The 19,187-nt window shown below is 40.1% G+C and overlaps 1 protein-coding gene across 2 annotated transcripts; it reads right to left on the bottom strand.

The window, feature by feature from the left end:
- Positions 1-161: 161 nt before the first annotated feature.
- On the bottom strand, positions 162-19,187 carry LOC145454756 (stromal interaction molecule 2-like). Of its 2 annotated transcripts, none has more exons than XM_080332741.1 (14): positions 18,975-19,187; positions 16,728-16,831; positions 15,822-15,942; positions 15,317-15,428; positions 14,741-14,850; positions 13,398-13,584; positions 12,788-12,848; positions 10,135-10,305; positions 8,568-8,648; positions 7,320-7,420; positions 5,639-5,778; positions 4,428-4,509; positions 4,294-4,362; positions 162-3,254 (listed from the first exon to the last, which is right to left on the bottom strand). In XM_080332741.1, the coding sequence occupies exons 1-14, from the start codon at positions 19,078-19,080 to the stop codon at positions 2,672-2,674; spliced, it is 2,028 nt and encodes a 675-aa protein (XP_080188867.1). In that variant the 5' UTR covers positions 19,081-19,187; the 3' UTR covers positions 162-2,671. The 2 variants fall into 2 exon arrangements, with proteins under 2 accessions (XP_080188867.1, XP_080188868.1); XM_080332742.1 differs by lacking the exon at positions 18,975-19,187 and adding an exon at positions 17,689-18,941.

Below are 19,187 nucleotides of genomic sequence, written 5' to 3' on the forward strand. Positions count from 1 at the left end.
TATGAAGCAACTTCAGATTCAGTCTCGCCATAACCTTAAAATTGAGAAAATCTCACAGCGACTCATCACACAACTTCACACGCACAAGGCAAATGGCACTGATCTTTGTCTCCCCTGACCCATCACACACACAGAGACATACGCGAGAGGAAAAACGCCACTTGAAAACGTTTTTAGTTGTATTTTCCGTAACTCAATACATCGGTAATGAAATATAGATAATAAACAAAATTTCTCTATTCCGACAAAAATTCATAAATAAGAAAGGTTCAACAAATCGACAGAAGCCGGAGTTTGTTCGTGAGACGCAACAAGGAGGGTCTTCTTACACTGTCAGGTAGCACACGAATCATGAACAAGAGCGCTCCGTATCGACGCACCAAATATTCCACCTCATACTTAGATATTAATCAGTGATTTTCCACGAATGACGAGACACTTTCACAATATTATTGACGGACAAGGGCGTTTCCAAGGAATATCAGTCGCAGAATGTAAAGGCTCCAGTGAACTGACAACAAAAGCAGGTTTCAAATATTCTGAAATAAATTTTGATCACAATTGAACCACACAATTCCGTATACCTCTTATTGCACAACAGGAGCCCATTAACAGCATACACAGAATTGCGTGGCGATACAGAAAATATGACCAGCGATAAAGCTGTACTGGAAACGGAGTAAATTCCTATCCTATGTTACTGCATTAAATTTTCAAGATAAATTGATAGGAAATGATTGGTTAGCGGTAAAAGTAACTTCCAAGCGCTAATATGTATTGAGTGAACACGCAAAGAGAGATAGCACAGTAGCAGAGGAACCATCGTTGAAGCGTAGCCGGCCTATAACAGCCCGTAGTTTTGTGCATTGCAAAAGATACAGCGATAGACCACATTCAAATTCAAGGATTAATCTGTAACAGTTTTACATGTTTCAACAAGGGATTCACGGTGAATAATAACATTGGGAAATCAATCTGTAACATCACACCGAAATAAGGGCACCAGTGGATTGTGCTATACTTCTAGCCAACTTCCAAATTAGTACTTGAAACTAATGATACCAGCAGATATTAAGGATGTGGGTCCCAACCTCAACATCACAGCTAATATTAATTTCACAATTTACCATCGAGAGACTCCCACAAAAACGTGAAATCGCACAGACACTGATGCATGTGCTGAGACATACAATTACAGTCACGAAGACGTCCAGTTATGGCTCACAAGCCACAAAACGAACAAATCCCGCACCCGAATTTTGCGGCGAGTTGTTTCACATTTAAAACAACCAATGCTACTGAATCAACATAAACTAAGACCGAAGAGCTTCTTGAAGGTACAGAACTTCAACATACAATTGAATACTGTGTGCATATTGAAATGAATCCGAATATTTTCCGCCGACACGCCTCATGGGTAATCGACCGAACTAGTAGAGAATTGGAAAAAACATTTTATATCGACAATCGTATGACAAAATATGGCGTCACTGGCATGAAATTCCGAATAATCCGAAAAGATCCGGGTTCGTTTCAATATGAATATACTAAACAAACTACAACATAAACACAAATAACCGTCAGTAAAAACAGGAAATTGGAGGACAGGCGGAGATACAACAGTGCCGTGAGCGAATGAGCCATACGATTCATTGACGGGGCTGGGCAAAATCCAAATACCTGTGTGAATCAGTTCAAAATAGAGTAGATCGAGCCGAATGTTCAATTGTCATGGGTGTGGATGTTGTGTAAAGTTAAAATCAATACAATTGTACGGGGGTGTTCGAAAATAACTTTTTTTTCACAAATTGTACGGGCTATTTGACAAAATTGTGAGGTTGTCTGAAAAAGCAATGCACAACAGATTTGGCTCGATTCCAACCAGTACAAGCAAAGTAGGAAATTTTGGATTTGGAAAAAATAGTATTTACTCATTTATAATATCTACCCACCGTGAATACTGTGATTTGAAATCTCAAATTTTAAACATCAATAACTTCGTTTCTACTGGTTCGAATCGAGTCAAATCGGTTGTGCATCGTTTTTTTGTCAGACAACCTAATAATTTCATGAGGAAGCCAACAAAATTTCAAATAATATTATATCATTAAATAAATCCAAAACTTTTTCTCTTATAGCGATGCCACTATAGGCTGGAATTGAGCCAAAATTGAGTTGCGGAGTTTTTTAGGTAACTTAACAATTTTACGTCGTAGCCAGTACAATAAAAAAGAAGAAGTTATTTTTGAACACCCCTATGGTACATGCACATTTCGAGTGACCACGAAAAAATATCGCCAGTTCTTCACCACATAATGACAATTTGGTAATATTTTGACCATGGATATTCCACGGCACGTTGTGACAACGGGTTGATCATGACGTTCGTGTAATTTCAGCGGTCGAAAAAACGCCTCGAATCATTGCAATCAATACTCAATCATAGTGCCCAGTCCTACTCAACAAAAACAGCAAGATTCCCGACGTCTCCAAACGTGAACCGGGATAATTTAACGCAGTATCAAATCAAGTATAAAGTCCACCGACTCGGCGACAGCCTCCCACCACGCCAAAGGCACAGAGAGAAGATCCGCATCGCGTACGAAACCGTCTTCACGAACCAAACTTTCTCGTCATCTCCAATCTCTCGGATTCGCGCGCTAACGTCTCGCTACTTGCCCGTTTTCTCCTTATTTTTTCTCTGGAAAAATGTCCTCTTTATAAAATTAGTCTTCCTGCCCTTGTCGACGCCAACAACAGATACATTCTCCGCACTAGATAAGCTGGCCGAGTCCAGCGAGCCGTTAGTTTCCGTACGCTGCTTCGGCGAGCTAGCCAACCGTACGCCGTTGTCTTTCACAGCAGGCAAGGACTGCACACTGGGGGAACGTTTCGACGCCGTCAACCGCTCGGTCGAATTCGTCGTCTCAGATTTTTCCGTCACAGGGGAATTCCCGTTAGATTTCGCCGCATCATCGTTTTCAGATTTTACCGCGTCGCCGTTTTCCGTAAAGTCCGGCAACTGCGCTCGGCGTTTCGCGACCGGCGATCTTTTCGGGAATGTTTGGTTGCCGCTCTCCGGTATCTCTAAATGCGACGGAAGCTCTTTGGCGCTTTGCGAGTGGACGATGGTTTTAGTTTCCTTGGTCGGCTGGGAGCCTTTGCGCTGCTTCTTTGGGTCGGCGTGACTCGACAAGTTGACGGGCACGCTTGTGTTTGAAGGCATGGTTCCGAATTTTCGACTCGGGTTCGGACTGAAAAGTATTCAACATGAAAACGGATTAAAAGATGACCGACCAAAATTTAATAATTCCTAATTCGATAATTCTTAACCTGGTGAACCCTTCCACTAATCTGCAAGCTTTTGGAGAACCCAAAATATTCGCCGAGTCAAGAAATACACAAAAATCTCATACATTACCATGGAACACTAGTGCACAACAATAGTTCTAAAAGAACAAAACAATTACGACAAGATTTTCACACAAAACAAAAAGATTATATGTGGCATCTGCTGTATGAGCCGAGTGTGTATCTTTACCTCCAGCAAACCAATGGGGTGAGCTTCTAACCCTGTTAAGAACAGCTGTTCTTTAAGTAGCATCTGTCTGTACCAATATTTCATTGTGGGATTATACGCGATTTTCTCGCATAATCCACCATCAATACCGCACTATACGACTGTTCAGACCTACACGCTACCTTATAACGTCCAATTAGTTCAGTCGGAGAATATTATGGTGTCATTGCTTTCGGTATTATCAAATCACATATAAACGAGACAAACAGCGTTCTTCACATAATAAATGACACAGGAATAGTTAATAATATGTATCAGGGTTGATATTGGGCCGTTTTCATGCCCCCATTGTTAAAATCTGGCCGTATTTTCGGACAGTTAGTTGCTTTACTTCCAAACTATACTTGGCCGTGAAAATATATAGACTTCACGAGTGTTACAGTCAAATTTTCTGGCAAAATAATGCACAGATTATACACTGAATAGCGCCAAAAGTTTTTGTAACTGTCAATTCGAACGCTGCTGTGACTTATACAGAGTTTGTAACCGATAGCATAACTCCAGAGTTTCATGCAAACCTACCTAGAATACAATTTTACAGCGGGAAGGTGATTGAAACACGGGTTGAAAGAACTACCTCATCTTAAGTAAAAACTGCGATCAAAGATAGCCTTACAAATACAAACATACCTCGACTTCAACTACAAACAGTACCGGGAGTAATCATATATATCGGACAAACAATATGATGTAAAAATCATTTTAAAACGTACCTTTTCCTCTGAGCACCAGAATTAAAATTCAGCATACTGACCGAGTCCAAATCCTCGTCTTGCACAGTACTAAAAGACAATGCAGAGCATAAGTTGTGATGCGCAGTTACAGCGAGTATACAACGTTCACCTACCACACAGAAGGCCGTTTACTTTTCCTATGCCTCGGCATCGCAGAGCTGGAGTTTACGGATACGATGCTCATGGTGTCTAAACCTGAGAGGTACACGAAAGCAGAGTTGGTCAAAGTAGCTATCGTTGGTGGTACCGAAGTAGAAGTAACGCAGGGTTGTAACGACTCGAGTCATGAATCCACTGGAGATTTTTTGCGGATCGAGTCATTTTTTAAATATGGAAAACGACTTGGACTAGGCCCTTTGCACTTTGACTTGAAAATGATTCGACTCGACAAAATTGACTTGTGACTTGGAACCTGGTTAAAACCCTGAAGTAGCGTCTTATATTTCTATGGAGTGCAAGGCAGGGTTGTAACCAAGTCACAAGGCTCCGAGTCACAAGTCAATCTCACTTTTATAGTTTTGACTCGAGTCAAGTCGAGTCATTTTCAATTCCCACCGAGTCAAGTCCGAGTCCAAATCAGCGAACAGAGGATCGAGTCCGAGTCATGGTATTATGACTCGAGTCCGAGTCCAAGTCATTGTGTTGACTGCTCAGTTTCCAGTTAAAGTCTTCCTAAACCCACTTTTTCAACTCTGTTTGGTGATATTGAATGGTTCGAATTTATAATATATCAATTTTCCTCACTTTTAGCAGTTTCTGGTCGCATTTTCAAGCACCAGTACCAACAAACGAAATCCCAATGGTGTGTTGGCTTCGAAATTACCATGAAATGTCGGCCTTGGCCGTCTGAATCTTGAGTCAATGACTTGCTTCGAGTCATGCGCAATGACTCGAGTCCAAGTCGAGTCAATACACAGATTGTCTCGAGTCGAGTCATCCGAAAATCATGACTCGAGTCGAGTCATGACTCGAGTCATTACAACCCTGGTGCAAGGACAAGTAGAGATTCCTAAGTGTGTAAAATTATTCTGGGCCTGGTTTTGCCCAAAAAAACTGAACTGTTGAAAAAAGTTGAAAGTAATCCTAAAACATAACCACTCACAGTGCAAGTACGCAAAACCTACCGAGTAGGCCTACTCGAAAAATGTAGACGTTATTTGTCACTGCATGAAAGTCACTTGACCAGGAAAAATCGAGTAAAATCCAACTCGGACCACTAACCAACATACGAAATTTCCTAACGAAATCTGCATTTTTCAAAGATTCTAAGTAGCGTTCCATAGGGTTATAGGATTAGTTAACAAGAACACCAAGAAACCCATACTGGATAGCATGTCTTCTTCCGGCGTGCCTTTGGTTCGCGGCGTCTTGCTCGATTTGATCCGGAATTTACAGAGGCTTTCGATTGTCGTCCATCTCTTCTTGCGTTCCTTCATTATGCTCTGTAGCTCCACAAACTCGTCCCTACGCGACGAAAACGAACAGTGCAAAGCACACAGAAAGATGTATAAATTTGGGTCGCGACAGCACCAAAGTGGTCGTTTACTATCTGTACCGACAAGATAGCGTAATGGTGGCGGTTCCAGCGTCTTGATCGGTAGGTCGTGGATTCAATCACTGGACAGGTCATACCAAATACCTGATACAACTGGTATCAGTGGCTTTCAAGCTTGGCACTCAGCCTTTCCAGGATAGTGTGGAAGGGTAGAGGAAGACTTAGAAAGCTTTACGTGTCCAGTGGCATATATACATCATGTACACACGACACACGGTATGCATATGCACAGATCGTGTGTATATGTATCATGGCGTTGCTAGACTACAGGAGTCGACGCATACGCCGCAAGAAGTACAAACGTCCCATTCCTATGTCATATTTTTGAATTTCTTGGAAAACAAATTTTTGCATGATTTTCGATTGATAGAGGGACGAGGGACAGGTTCATTTGCCATCATGCTGGACAGCTACGAAAATGCAGAGCACTATAACTCTTGATGATTCGTTCTTGTTAGTAAACTGTCAATAGTTTCCTGCCCACTCTTTATCCGTTGTTAATCATCAGCGGCACGCAGTATCTAATTGTCAGACGGTACTTGGTGTAGTACTAAATGGAAACATTTTAATAACATATTCATGCTGAGAATATCGAAAGTTTTTGTGCAGACACTGACTATTGCCGACACTCTTCGGGGAGGGAGGAATCGTCAGCAACTGAGACCTATTTGAAAAATTTGAGTTTCACAATATAAAACCAGTCATGAAATTTTATGAAGTAGAAACAAATATACCATAACATTTTCTGCTTGAACGTGAATTCCTAGGGGATTTTATGTATTCTCGGTATGAACGGAATATCAAAATGTGTCCATGCCCCAAAAAATCCCTTCAAAAACACCCGTCAGGCTGTCATGGCGACACTGTAAAGGCTGAAATTTTCCAATCGCCAGGAATTTCGTTCTTGGTTACGTCCTAACATGTCGGCTCTCGGACTCGATTCTGGGAAGCAACGTCCTACCTTTAAAAATGCGGAGGGAATTTCCTGAATTAACGGGACTTTCTTGAATTAACGTGATTAAACTAAACAACCACTATTTAGCAGTAGTTTGAACATTTTGCCACTTGACATGGGTATGATGACTATATATCAGTTAGAACTGATTACAGTTTGCTGGATGATGTGGTATGGTTGGTGCTCTTTCTTGCTGTCTCCTCTCCAACTATTGTGGTTGAGTAAGGATATTTTAATTCCCATAACACAATATCAGCCACTGCGAACAAACAATTTATCTGCCTAAATTCCAATGCTGGAAGAGTTGTGAACCAGACACGTTTATCTTCTGTTCTATCATCGAATTTGCCTTACATTAATAGCTAGTTGAGAAGGAAAAGACCTTTGCACAAATTTTTTAAAACATTCAAAGCCAGTGGCCTACGTTTAGTATGACTCAAAGATACCATTTAAAATCCAGATGAGCACAAAGCAAAGTGAAGATTAATAACCAACCTGGTCTCTTGCATTTTCGAATCGAACCGATCCATCTGTCGGCTGTGAACGACTTGCAATATCCCGAGCAGCGACGATCGGTTTTTCTCAATCTTTTGAAACTGCGAAATAATGCTAAATCACTTGGGGTTGCTTTTCAAAATGGCAAATATCAGTATGTGTATGAAATCAGATTCAAAATAGCAACTACCATCGCATCAAACCAGAAAAGAGAAGTTCCATCACTGAGCAAGTGACGTTTTTATGAAGTGATTCCACCAGTTTTTGACACATTGTGCCAAATTGTCACAACGGCCTAAACACAGGTTGCTGACTTTGGACAATTTTCCAATTCATATCTAAATAATTTTGTAAGGTTATGGTTTTCTGCCTTATTCAACTTTGTTACACGGGGATGGATTACAGCAGTGGATAAAGCAGGAAATTAAGAATTTTTTCCTGCTTACAATCTAATTTTTAAATCTTCCTGCGGTGGCCAAAATCACCCGTTAACGTTAGCCGAGCACCGTTCTCGCGGTGTAACACAGCTAGCAATCTAATATGCCACACAAGATGAACTTGGTCTTTTACAGTCATTTCAAAAATAAATATCTATCCAACGGTAACATTTCATGATTAAATTGAATCCACACGGCCCTTGTAGCTGATCTTGTGAATAGTCTTTAAAGAGTCACTCAGCTTTGCTTTGCAGGAAGCTTCCGTTTCCTTGGCATATTGAACCAGTTTGGATGTTACTGACACTATGTAAATAATACCGATGTTAGCTGATTGTGAATAGCTGGCCAATGTCCCCCATAAATTGCAGAGAAATGAAATGAATATGATCGGCCGAATGATATTGACAATTTGGAAATAATGGACTGTGTTTTAGATCAAGAAAACCAAAAATTTTAGTCACATGTATAGTTTTTGTCTCCAAATGAAAGGAAATCGCCTGAAATACTTGCTTTCCACGTAAACCAAACAAAGTTTGAGGACGTAAAATGAACAGTGAATTTTCTTTCCCTACCCGTCAATATAGAGGGGAAAATTTGTTAAAATATTGTATTAAACATCAACTTTGCAATGATAGCACTACGGTACTGTATTGATGCATATTGTTCCTAAATGACAGTTTGAGATACTTATACCTCGATATTTTGTTCGATAGCAGCATTAGAAACACATATATTGGTTTCTGGTCAAAGTCCCTCAGCATTGCTAAAGCATTACGGAAACATAAAATAAGCAAGGGAGCTTGTGCCAAACCTGCGCCTTAGTCATCTCCAAGTCTTCTTGCACTCTCTTCCGCTTCATTTCGAATAACTTGGATTCCACATCGTACGTCGCCTAGAGACAGGCAATTAGTTGGTACATCAAGGAAGTGATGCGGCGTCAGCAAGCGTCTATTGTATAAGCGTGCCTGGTTCCTGCATTGAACCCTCATTGCTTGCTACAATGTGAATGGCGTCTGCCCGACTTTGAAAGGCAATTTCTTTCCGGCATGACTGTGCGTTTGCATGCCGTACAGCACAGAGCGTTGTGTACATTTACAGTCGTATATTGCTGTTTGCAATACCTCGGTTTGGGTTACAAAGCACAAGAGGTGTATGAAGGGTGTGTTTCCAAGCTGAAAGTCGCAAACTAATTGTCTAGGCAATTCTTATTACGACCACAACTCCACACTTCATGGGACCTCAATATGCGGTAGCATTTCTCATCATTGCAGTAATGCAAACAATCTGGTTTTCACAGTCGCAAATTTATCATAAATCAAGCGCATAATGTTTTTATAACGGCCCGCAGTGTGCCTTACTATTCATCAAAATCGTTCAATCACCGACACCATGCCCCAGACACTCTGTAAATATGAAGTTTGGATAGGGATACTTCAATATCGAGAAAGTTCACAGTTACGGGCACTCAACCGGCAAGGACACGCTGAGAAAATTCCTTTGCAAACGCTTTGACTGAAGTCGCCCATAGGAGACGTGTAATTTGTGGATTGCGGCAGGAAAAAAAAAACTTTATATCAAATCTCAGTTCGCAATCTCACAATAGTAAGTACACAAGGACGCTGGCGCAAATTGATCTCACTCGACTTGTTTCATATTTTGAAGTCAGCCGACGATACCGGATGACAGCCGGATACACGAAGTCACTATTGCAACCAACTGTCACAAGGCAGAGACCTGATGTATGTGTCTACAAGAAGTAAACCAGATGAAACATCCACAATCCTTCGTTCAAATATTAACCTTCGAACAACGAACGACATCGCGAAGACCAAACAACATGCATTTCTATTGAAACAATGTATGTCCCCGAAGACAAACACAACAAAACCGATTCTAAGATGCTTGACGTCGCACGTCGATACGTACAAGACAAGAGGGTCGACGATAAATATTTGATGTAATCATGTTCCGTTGAAAAGGATTTTTTGCTACTCATGTATGTGTAACGCCATAAATTTCTACACAATTACGAGAAATAACAATTTTAATGATCTGTCAAAACTATTTAACTATTTCAAGTGGAGGCAGGAAATAAGGTCCAAAATGCACTGAAGTATGTTGTCTCACCAAGTACATTTGGTCGAGGGGTTGCATATTAATGACACAGCAAATAGGTACCATCTTTGAAAATATATTCAGTTACCGTGATTCAGCTGCAAGTTTTGGATGTAGTGCAAAACATAACTGTTCCGGTAAACAGCGACAAGTAGGCAACACTTACTACCGTAGATCACTCCGCAAAAGTAGAAGTTCTCCGTTACTGACAACCTCTGCACGGGATAGCCTACCTCTCTCCTCTAAGTACGCAATCCTCTCACCTTAAGGCAATCGTAGAGTCCGGACGGTATTTCCGACGCCTTTCTTTGCAGCTTCTTCTCCGCGTTCCGCAACGCCTCTTTCGTCGCGTCCAGTTCCTTCATGATCCCGGCCAACCTGACGCTGCCGAATTCTCCTTCGCCCACCGACATTCCGATAACGGAGTCTTCGCTCTGGGGGACGACACAAAAGTGTGAGACTACGACATAAAATGATAACCAAAATTTTTCGACCAAAGAAGGACATGAATAAGATTTAAAGCGCGTTAAACAGTTTCGGCATAGTGTCCTATATTGTGTCGACACAAGCAAATCTCACGCCTCAGTGAAATAGTATCACGTCACAATTTCCATTTGGCTACAGGCAATTTGACGGTCATTTTTGACCGGCTTTCCAAGCATTAAATTTGGTAAAACGGATATCAATCGAAAGCTGACTCTGCACTGATTACGAAAATATAAATTTTATTCCGCTCGCGTCCCTGGAACTCCCACAATCAGCCTTGAATTTTTCGTTGTTATGGAGATTGGCATTGGGACGCAACAATGCTGTCTGGCGAAACGAGAGAGTAGCTCAAGAGAAAAAGAGCCAGACAGCATTGTTGCGTCCCAATGCCAATCTCCATAACAACGAAAAATTCAAGGCTGATTGTGGGAGTTCCAGGGACGCGAGCAGAATAAAATTTATATTTTCGTAATCAGTGCAGAGTCAGCTTTCGATTGATATCCGTTTTACCAAATTTAATGCTCGGCAAGCCGGTCAAAAATGATCGTCAAATTGCCTATAGCCAAATGGAAATTGTGACGTGATACAATTTCACTGAGGCGTGAGATTTGCTTGTGTCGACACCATATAGGACAATATGGTTTCGGCGAACCATGGTGACAATGGTAACGGTAAAATCCAGAAGTGGTCAGTAACAAAATATTTTTACTAACATGTTTTTTGCCAACTTGAACTACATACTTCCAATTCTGCTAGAATAGCTTTGACATTTTGAATTTTGAGTAGTAGAAAGCAGTTTTGTGATAGGCTTGCATCCCTTCCCCTTTTCATCAATACTTCTACTTTTTCAAAGTACTGCGGCACAGGTTCGCTTACTTACGCAAGCGATTCTGCTTTCAAGTCACTTCCGGTTCAAATTGAAAGTTTTTGAAGCATGCCTACTTCTTTTTTTCTTGATTTGTAACGTATAATGTAGTTTTCAGATAGGATCGAATCACTTTTTGCCGGTGAGCAACTGGTTTCATTAGCGTCATTAGTCGCTTCACATTAGTCGCGGAGATACATTGTAATTCATAATTACCTCCATTGCATTACTTCAATTTCTTATTATTCACAACCAACTCTAGTTTATTTTTACATGGATTTGCAACATATTTACAAAACAAAGCATCATCGACAACTCCTGCCATCTCCCCTATTCTGCTTCACAAGGTGCGTATCCATTACTGCGCGTGCGAGTTCCTACAATCTAATTTTCGTATCCCATAATAACCTAGAAACTATATCCCTGAGAGTCCACAGCCACAATCTGCGCTAATTATCCACACCTGAGACAGGATGATGACATTATGGATTCTAAATGTGCCTGGATATTGCATTACCATTGATTTTTACAGCGGAGTCGCGGTCGCAAATCGAACTTGACAAGTCACGGCTCAGTGAGAATCCTATTTAACGTTTGATCGAGTTAGCACTCGGCTTTGCAGACATATCTCAATGAGCAGCGGTGTATCAATCTCGCAACCAACACCTACTAAGTTGTGTGAGCTACAAGACAGTCGAGATGCCAGATACAGTTCACAAGAAAGCAGTTAAGTACAAGAAGTTTTAGAGTGATCAACTCTTGACCTTCTAGACTGCTAATCCTTAAATTCAACGCCTACAGTCATTCCACGCATCATCATCATATAACCAAATACTGCACCAGAAGACCAGTAAAAGCGGATCATATTTGTCAAGGACAATGAAGTCGCGTTAAGGACACGTGTATATCGTACATCAGCATCAGATGGCATAGAATCTGGGATTAGACCACGTAGACATCAATTAGGATTATAGACACAGTGGCGAAGGTCCCCCAAGGGAGAACATTATCCCTGATAATAGCCGGATAAGTCTGGTATCTCGTTTCAGTCGTCTTATGCCAAGTAAATTGCAATTTAATCGCGGAGTTACAGACAGAAAATTGTAACCACACATGATACAACGATTGCATAGTGATTTGTACTGTTGGTGCAAGATTTTGCAATTATACCCGACCGAATCATTTTATGTTACACAAACTGTAAACACATAGCGGATGCAACGATTGATTACCATACCACCCTGATATGATTTGCCCTTATTTTTGATGTGTTCACATATTTTGTCTCAATCTGTGATCATCACAGCTCACAATAGCTAGATCAGTGGTTCTTCACCTTTACGCCAAGCTGCAAGCTTTACCTCCAGTGAACCCCTGAAACTGGCTCCTTGAGCCCCTGGCGTTCGGGTGAACCCCAGTCAAGAATAACAAATAAAACACCGCAGCTGGGAATGAGGCTCCAGAAATATCTTGGCGAGGCTACTTTCATATCAATGGCAACACTTATACGTGGCTCGTCATATAAATCTACAGGCCTAACGAAAAACAAAAATTCAACACTTCACCTCCCCGCTATGACTCCCTCCGCTTCTGTCATCGTCATTATTATGTGTGATATCCCGCGTCCTGAAAATATTACATCAAAATATTGATGTTTGAAAATAGCGCACTACAACCGATGACGTATGTGACAATGGGGTGTCAAACCGTGTCAAACAAGTGCGACTGGCATGCACCGAAACAAACTATAGATACACTGCACGTGTGTTGCCAATTAGGAAGCAGTGATGTAGGCCTTCCATTTCTATTTAATGAGTTTCACGCACCTGGACATCTATTCAATGAATGATCTACTTTGAACACTACAGTTTTGCAGAATATTGAATCACACACGATTGTTAACTGTTCCTTGATTCCAAATTCAGAACGGCTTGTTAATATACCGCTACTGGAACGGACATATGTCCATCAAAATCATCTCATGCCAATATATTTTGGTTTCCGGGAATAGCTACCATACAATCAAACACAGCAATTTCCTTCACAATGCGCGGAATGCATCGACTAATATACAACGCTCCATCAAACACCCCTCAAAGAAACGTGCCACGTTACACATCGAAACCACTCCGGTCAACCAACAAAAGCGGATAAAAGCAGTGAAGGTTTTATTACCAAATTTTATCGATTTCCGTTTCCGCGAGCATAGTGTCCATGCTGGACTGCAGCAGTTTCATTTTCTCCTGTATATTCTCGATGGTACGGTTAGAGTCTCGCTTCACATGCACGCCGTAGAACATTCCGCTCAATGCCATTAGAAGCGATATGGTAAGAAGGGCGTCCTTGAAAAAGCTCGTTTTCGCTGTGCAAAGATACGGTCGTGAATTGACCGAGCGCCGTGCGGCAGTGACGATTTGTGGGAAGCCAAATCATGCTGGCTTGATTTCATTAAACAGATCCCGCTAGCTTTGGAAACCAACAACTACAACAAGCTTCCTTTGTTACAATACTCTCTGCCATTCACTCCCACAGCCCACCCCCTTAATCCATAGTAAGTAGACGCTTGATTTACTGAAACAATTCTCACAAAGGTAAATTTCAAGACTCCGACAAATAAGATATAATAGGCTATATTGTCAAGTTGCTGCTTCTTGTGATGGCGATTTACAAGTTAGGCTATACTTAAACTTGTCTGAAAAAAGATCGATTGCAATACGTGAAACTTGGCTGAAAAAGATCCATTACGATACAAACTGGACTGAAAAAATCCTTTACCATAAGTGCAATTGACATTATATCAAATTTAATTTAGAGGCAGTGTACAATATCGCACAGCAACCCACTGCGCCATGTTTGAAATAAAGACGAATAGGATTATCGAAAATCAATACCTATGGATCAGGGCCTTCAATTTTAGGATTGAGAAACTCAGGTCACCAAGTTCGCTTGTGACATATATGAGACAAATGGCTGAGTCCGAAGGTCGGCGTAAGACCCTTGGGTATGCCCGTCAGCGTATTGTCTTGACGGTGCTACCAAAATTCTTAGTCGCCAGTAGTTCAACTGAACAATCATTTCATTCAGTTCGGCAGCAAGTTATAGAGTTTCCCAATACCACTGTCGATTACGCAGGCCTCTATAGACTAATATTTGTCAGTTCCCATCAAGTTGTTGAAAGATTTTTCACTGCTATCGATTCCTTTGTCCATCATCATAAAACGCAAAACCCATTCCATATGCTTCCCTTATAGTCATAACTCAGCACCAATCCAAGCATGAAGTACACCAAATAACAGTTGCTCCAACATTCTATCGGAACATTGGAATGAAATTGACAAATAATATCAAACACAGACCACCATTACAAATTGTAGTCTCAAATTTCGCCTAACCATTTCAACGATAGGAATTAGTAGGTGAATCACAAGTTTAATTCAGAGTTGTAGTAAGCCATTGAAAACACTCGAGTTAATTCTTCTGAACTATTTTATCAGATAGGGACAGGTACTGATACTCACGCTTCGACGGTCCGAACAGCACCACCTGTTTTGCGATCAGCATCAATTTCAATTTGTTTTCCTTCGAACCTTCCACCAGAATTGTTACGATGGAGCCATTCCAAGCCAAGCTGGCAAACAAAAAATATCACTAAGCGTGATGCTTTCACTTTCAATGTAACCATGCAAAAAGACACCAAGTTTAGCAATATATGCAAATACTCGATATCAACGTCAACAGTTCAACACCACACGTTGACATGTAAATACAAGAATCAATATCTCACAAGCCGTCAACTTGCAAGCATAGCTGCTGTAAATTTCCAATACCGCAAATGCCCTAGATTTCACATCATCACCATCGATTAAGCTACCAGTTATATCATAAATAGCACAGATTCATTGGGCAAGCTATCACAACATCGAATGGTATCATCAAACTTTATTGACACAAAACGGCTATGAAATCTTAAAACGAAGCATGCCAAAAGCTCAAATGCCTCGACAATAAGTGATTAGGCAAGTTGACGGAACCCAAAACAGAACACCAGATTCCCAGACGCTGCGCAAATATCAATGTCACAAAATAATACCAACATTGGGAAAGACGATCCTGAGACATTCAGCGTTTGAAAGATCAAGCAATACTGCGGCAATTCCACTTCGTATTTGAGCCATCGCAGCATGTCTGCGTTTGTCCAATTGTGTGCTAAAATACAATTTGTCACGCCAGTTACAAATGATCAGTGTCAAATGAAGTCTGTCTGCGACAGAAAGCCTATCAGATGAAAGATCAATCTCATGACTTCATAAAAGCTGCCTTGATGGGTGTCTATGACTCGTGAAAATCCATACTTTTAAATAATGAATGAGCATAAAACCAGTCAAACATATTGCTCTAACTAAGACCCACAAGTTTCTATAGTAATCAATAATACATAAGAAGATGCTTGGTAGTTGAACCATAAATATAAGGTGTGTACATAATACACCTGCTGTGTGGTTGGTGATCTTAGCAGGATCATAACATCATCACATTAGCAAGTAATTGCGCACTATTATATCACACTTATCATTCAGATTTAAAGAAACGATGGGTTACCCTCAGATTGGATCCAACTCTCCCAAAATTCTTGCTCGGAAATACGTCCGTCAACATCAGTCTTGAAACCAGCCAAATTTGTATCCTTTTCCGTTTGTAATTCTTTTTGTTTCGCCATAAACTGCAACGCAAGACACATTCTGAATACGCAAATTATATCAAAAGACGGACTGAAAGTTCATAACTGTATCGTGTATAGGCCTATATGCTATACCTGTATCATGACACTATAATTGAGCACGATTACGCAAGTGCATTAGGGTTGGTTTTGCTTACATTTTGCAAATAGGTTGTGCATGCAGTAAATCTGGGGAGTCCCCAAATTTACTGCACACAAAATCTCTTCCGTCTTCATGAAAAGCCTCGGTCTTTGTCACAATTGCAACGAAATTGAGGTTAGTGGGCCTATCAATGGAACTTGGTCTGCTTCAACTATTACTCACTGAAGATGTCAAGTTCCAATGCAAAGATTAGGCTACGCATCCCAGATATAATTCATGTAAAAGCACTTTAGATGTGAGGCAGTAGTAATGATTTGCCACTATTTAAGCATGGTATTTGAAGCAAGGTTGCAAAAATCACCTTGACTGAGATTCTGGAAACGGTCAATACATCTTGGATGTTGACAAAACTAGTAATTCTATTTGCTTTCACACGTGAATTAAATTATCAAGACAGGTCAAATAGGAGATTTAATTTTCCTAGCCAGGTCGCACCGGTGTTGGCAAAGAGCCTCAAAAGGTCTTTCAACACTACATATGATTAAAACCAGATGTCATGGTCAGCATGTGAAACGATATTAACAAGCTAGGAAGCCTGCTATAGGATTCATGACCGCTTCCCGGTGATGATCTGATCAAAATATCGATGCAATTGTGTGGGTAGACAAATAAAACAATAACATACCACAGCACCCTCGTCTATCGAAACATTTCCATCTTCGTCCGTGTCCAGTTCATCATGCATTTTGCGTATGGCTTCTTTCGAAATTTCGTCCATGAATGTGTCATCTATAGTAAATTATGAATATTACATATACAAACACTACTGTGACTATCTTGGTGCTTTTAGTATAATATGTTCAATTTGTAGTTTTAATAGGTAATACATTGAAAGTTTGAGTAATTGAATCGTTGGATTTTGAATGAATTTTCAGAGAATAAGATTGAGGTATAATACCATAATATCTCTTATGTGCTTGATCCCGTAATGCATTCTGAACATGAAGACCAGACATGTAACACTATGTATAATATTGTATTGAAAATCATGTCAAATTAATCCTCAACTAGACTACCAACCAATTATTGCTTTTAAACTAATAGTAAATCAATAAAAGCATGATGTATTGCATAAAATAGTGATGCTACATGAACATCTGAAAGGGAAATGCTTCGAATTTTTGTGTTAGTGAAACACAACAAACTACTACAGTACCCGTCTAAAAACACACAAAATTTTGCAAGATGAAGTAAGGCATGTCTTGATCCCGTAATGCATTCTAAACATGAAGACCAGACATGTAACACTATGTATAATATTGTATTGAAAATCATGTCAAATTAATCCTCATAACGAGACTACCGACCAATTATTGCTTAAACTAATAGTAAATCAATAAAAGCATGATGTATTGCCTAAAATAGTGCTGCTGCAATGAACATCTGAAAGGGAAATGCTTAGAATTTTCGTGTTAGTGAAACACAACATACTGCTACAGTACCGGTCTAGAAACACACAAAAGTTTGCCAGATGAAGTAAGGCATGTGGAGCTGCAAATTTTCATGGATGAAGTAGGCTAAATATTTGTTAAGAATTCCAAACCTACTAGCAAAACAAACCAACTTCACACCGCCACTGAGCCTACCTTGTAGGATTGCTCAGTTCAGCAACAGCTGTAGACATCATGGAATATATCTAATTGAAATCTGATAAGGTCTTGTACACAAACCAAGAATGCCCTATAACCTTATAAGATAACTATAGTGATAATGGCAATTCCCATTTCTATTTCTGCACCAACATTCTATCAAGACTTAGCAGGGGTACCAATCAACGATGCAGTCCATTTGCAAGATGACAGTGGATTAAAACCAAACAAAGGTAATCTACACATTAAAAAAACAGCAGCTAATGCTTATGTATCGACATAGTTAGGCTCGAATATACCCTTCAATTCAGTGCAAGGTCTTTGAATAATGGATTAGGATTGCCAAACCTTGGCAATTGCTGAAATCAATAGCAATATGGGACTTTTGAGCAACTATTCAAGACGGATAAGTAACCCCACACGGCCACAACTAACTTAGTGAGGAATAAATTTCTGACAGAAGCTGGGGGAAGCTTCGATACTAAAAAGTTAACTGATGATAGATTGAATTCTGGTCAAAAACACCCACTGAACAGCTGATAGACAAGATTTATGATAAGTGTTATGAGTAATGAGACGAGCTAATGTCTAACAATACCTGGAAGAAATACAATGAACATTGTACAGTGATGACTCATAATGATTGTGACAATTACCTAGCTAGATGGTGATGCTGCACCAGCATTGCATAATATACCGGCACTGCAACCATCATAAATTTTACATGATTTTAACTCCAATACCTTAACCCAAAATAGGACGTTTCATTAAATTATTACAACAAAACAATAGCCAGTGGACAATTACAATTGCATCATACTATTTACAATTTGTAGTAGGAATATTCCACATTGGCTATGAAAGTGACAAGTGACAAGGCTCAGTCGACTCATTTGCAGGTGAAACATAGCTACGGTATCGTAGGTCAACCAAGTTGGCGCAATAACTTTCTTTTATATCGCTTTATAATTGTGGCATGGATTGGATTGGTATTATCCTTTCATCAGGAAAATGCTATCGCTGATTTCGGCTTCAAGTCTCACTAGAAGATTACGTATATATTACGTATATACAAAACCAATCAGTGGTCCCTCTCGAATTTAGATAATGGTGAGCGCTTCAATATAGAACAAAATACCATACCTCAAAACCTCCCTAAGGTCAAGCAAACGCGGCTTGGCAGATTTAGTGATAGGGTATTTTTCATCACATTGAGCTGAGAGTAATTGTGACCCCCATACAATACAGACCATGTCAATTATTCGTACTTACACAATACTTACTATTAAATTGAATGTTCAGTCTTTTATTTCCGTTACTTGACCAAGAAAAGGAGGTCAGGTTTGCAATGAGGAAAAACAGCAGGAATACAAAATATGGCCGATACATCCTTTGAAAGTCATATATTTACAATAAGCTTTTACATTGAAGTTGCACACTCTATTTACAGATACGTTTAATATAATAACCTGAAATACATATAGAAATACAGGTCA

The sequence above is a fragment of the Botryllus schlosseri genome, chromosome 13 (genome assembly GCF_051294905.1).
Source record: "Botryllus schlosseri isolate E-star chromosome 13, Bs_hap1, whole genome shotgun sequence".
Classification (NCBI taxonomy): Eukaryota; Metazoa; Chordata; class Ascidiacea; order Stolidobranchia; family Styelidae; genus Botryllus; species Botryllus schlosseri.

What these genes read in the sequence shown, in the direction of transcription:
- LOC145454756 (XM_080332741.1), bottom strand. Translation starts at nt 19,080, where the DNA reads ATGTATCGGCCATATTTTGTATTCCTGCTGTTTTTCCTCATTGCAAAC. An exon ending in TCAGGATCGTCTTTCCCAAT is followed by an intron (nt 14,851 to 15,316) that starts GTTGGTATTATT and finishes TTTGTTTGCCAG; the next exon opens with CTTGGCTTGGAATGGCTCCA. An exon ending in TCGAAAATGCAAGAGACCAG is followed by an intron (nt 5,779 to 7,319) that starts GTTGGTTATTAA and finishes TTCGTCGCGTAG; the next exon opens with GGACGAGTTTGTGGAGCTAC.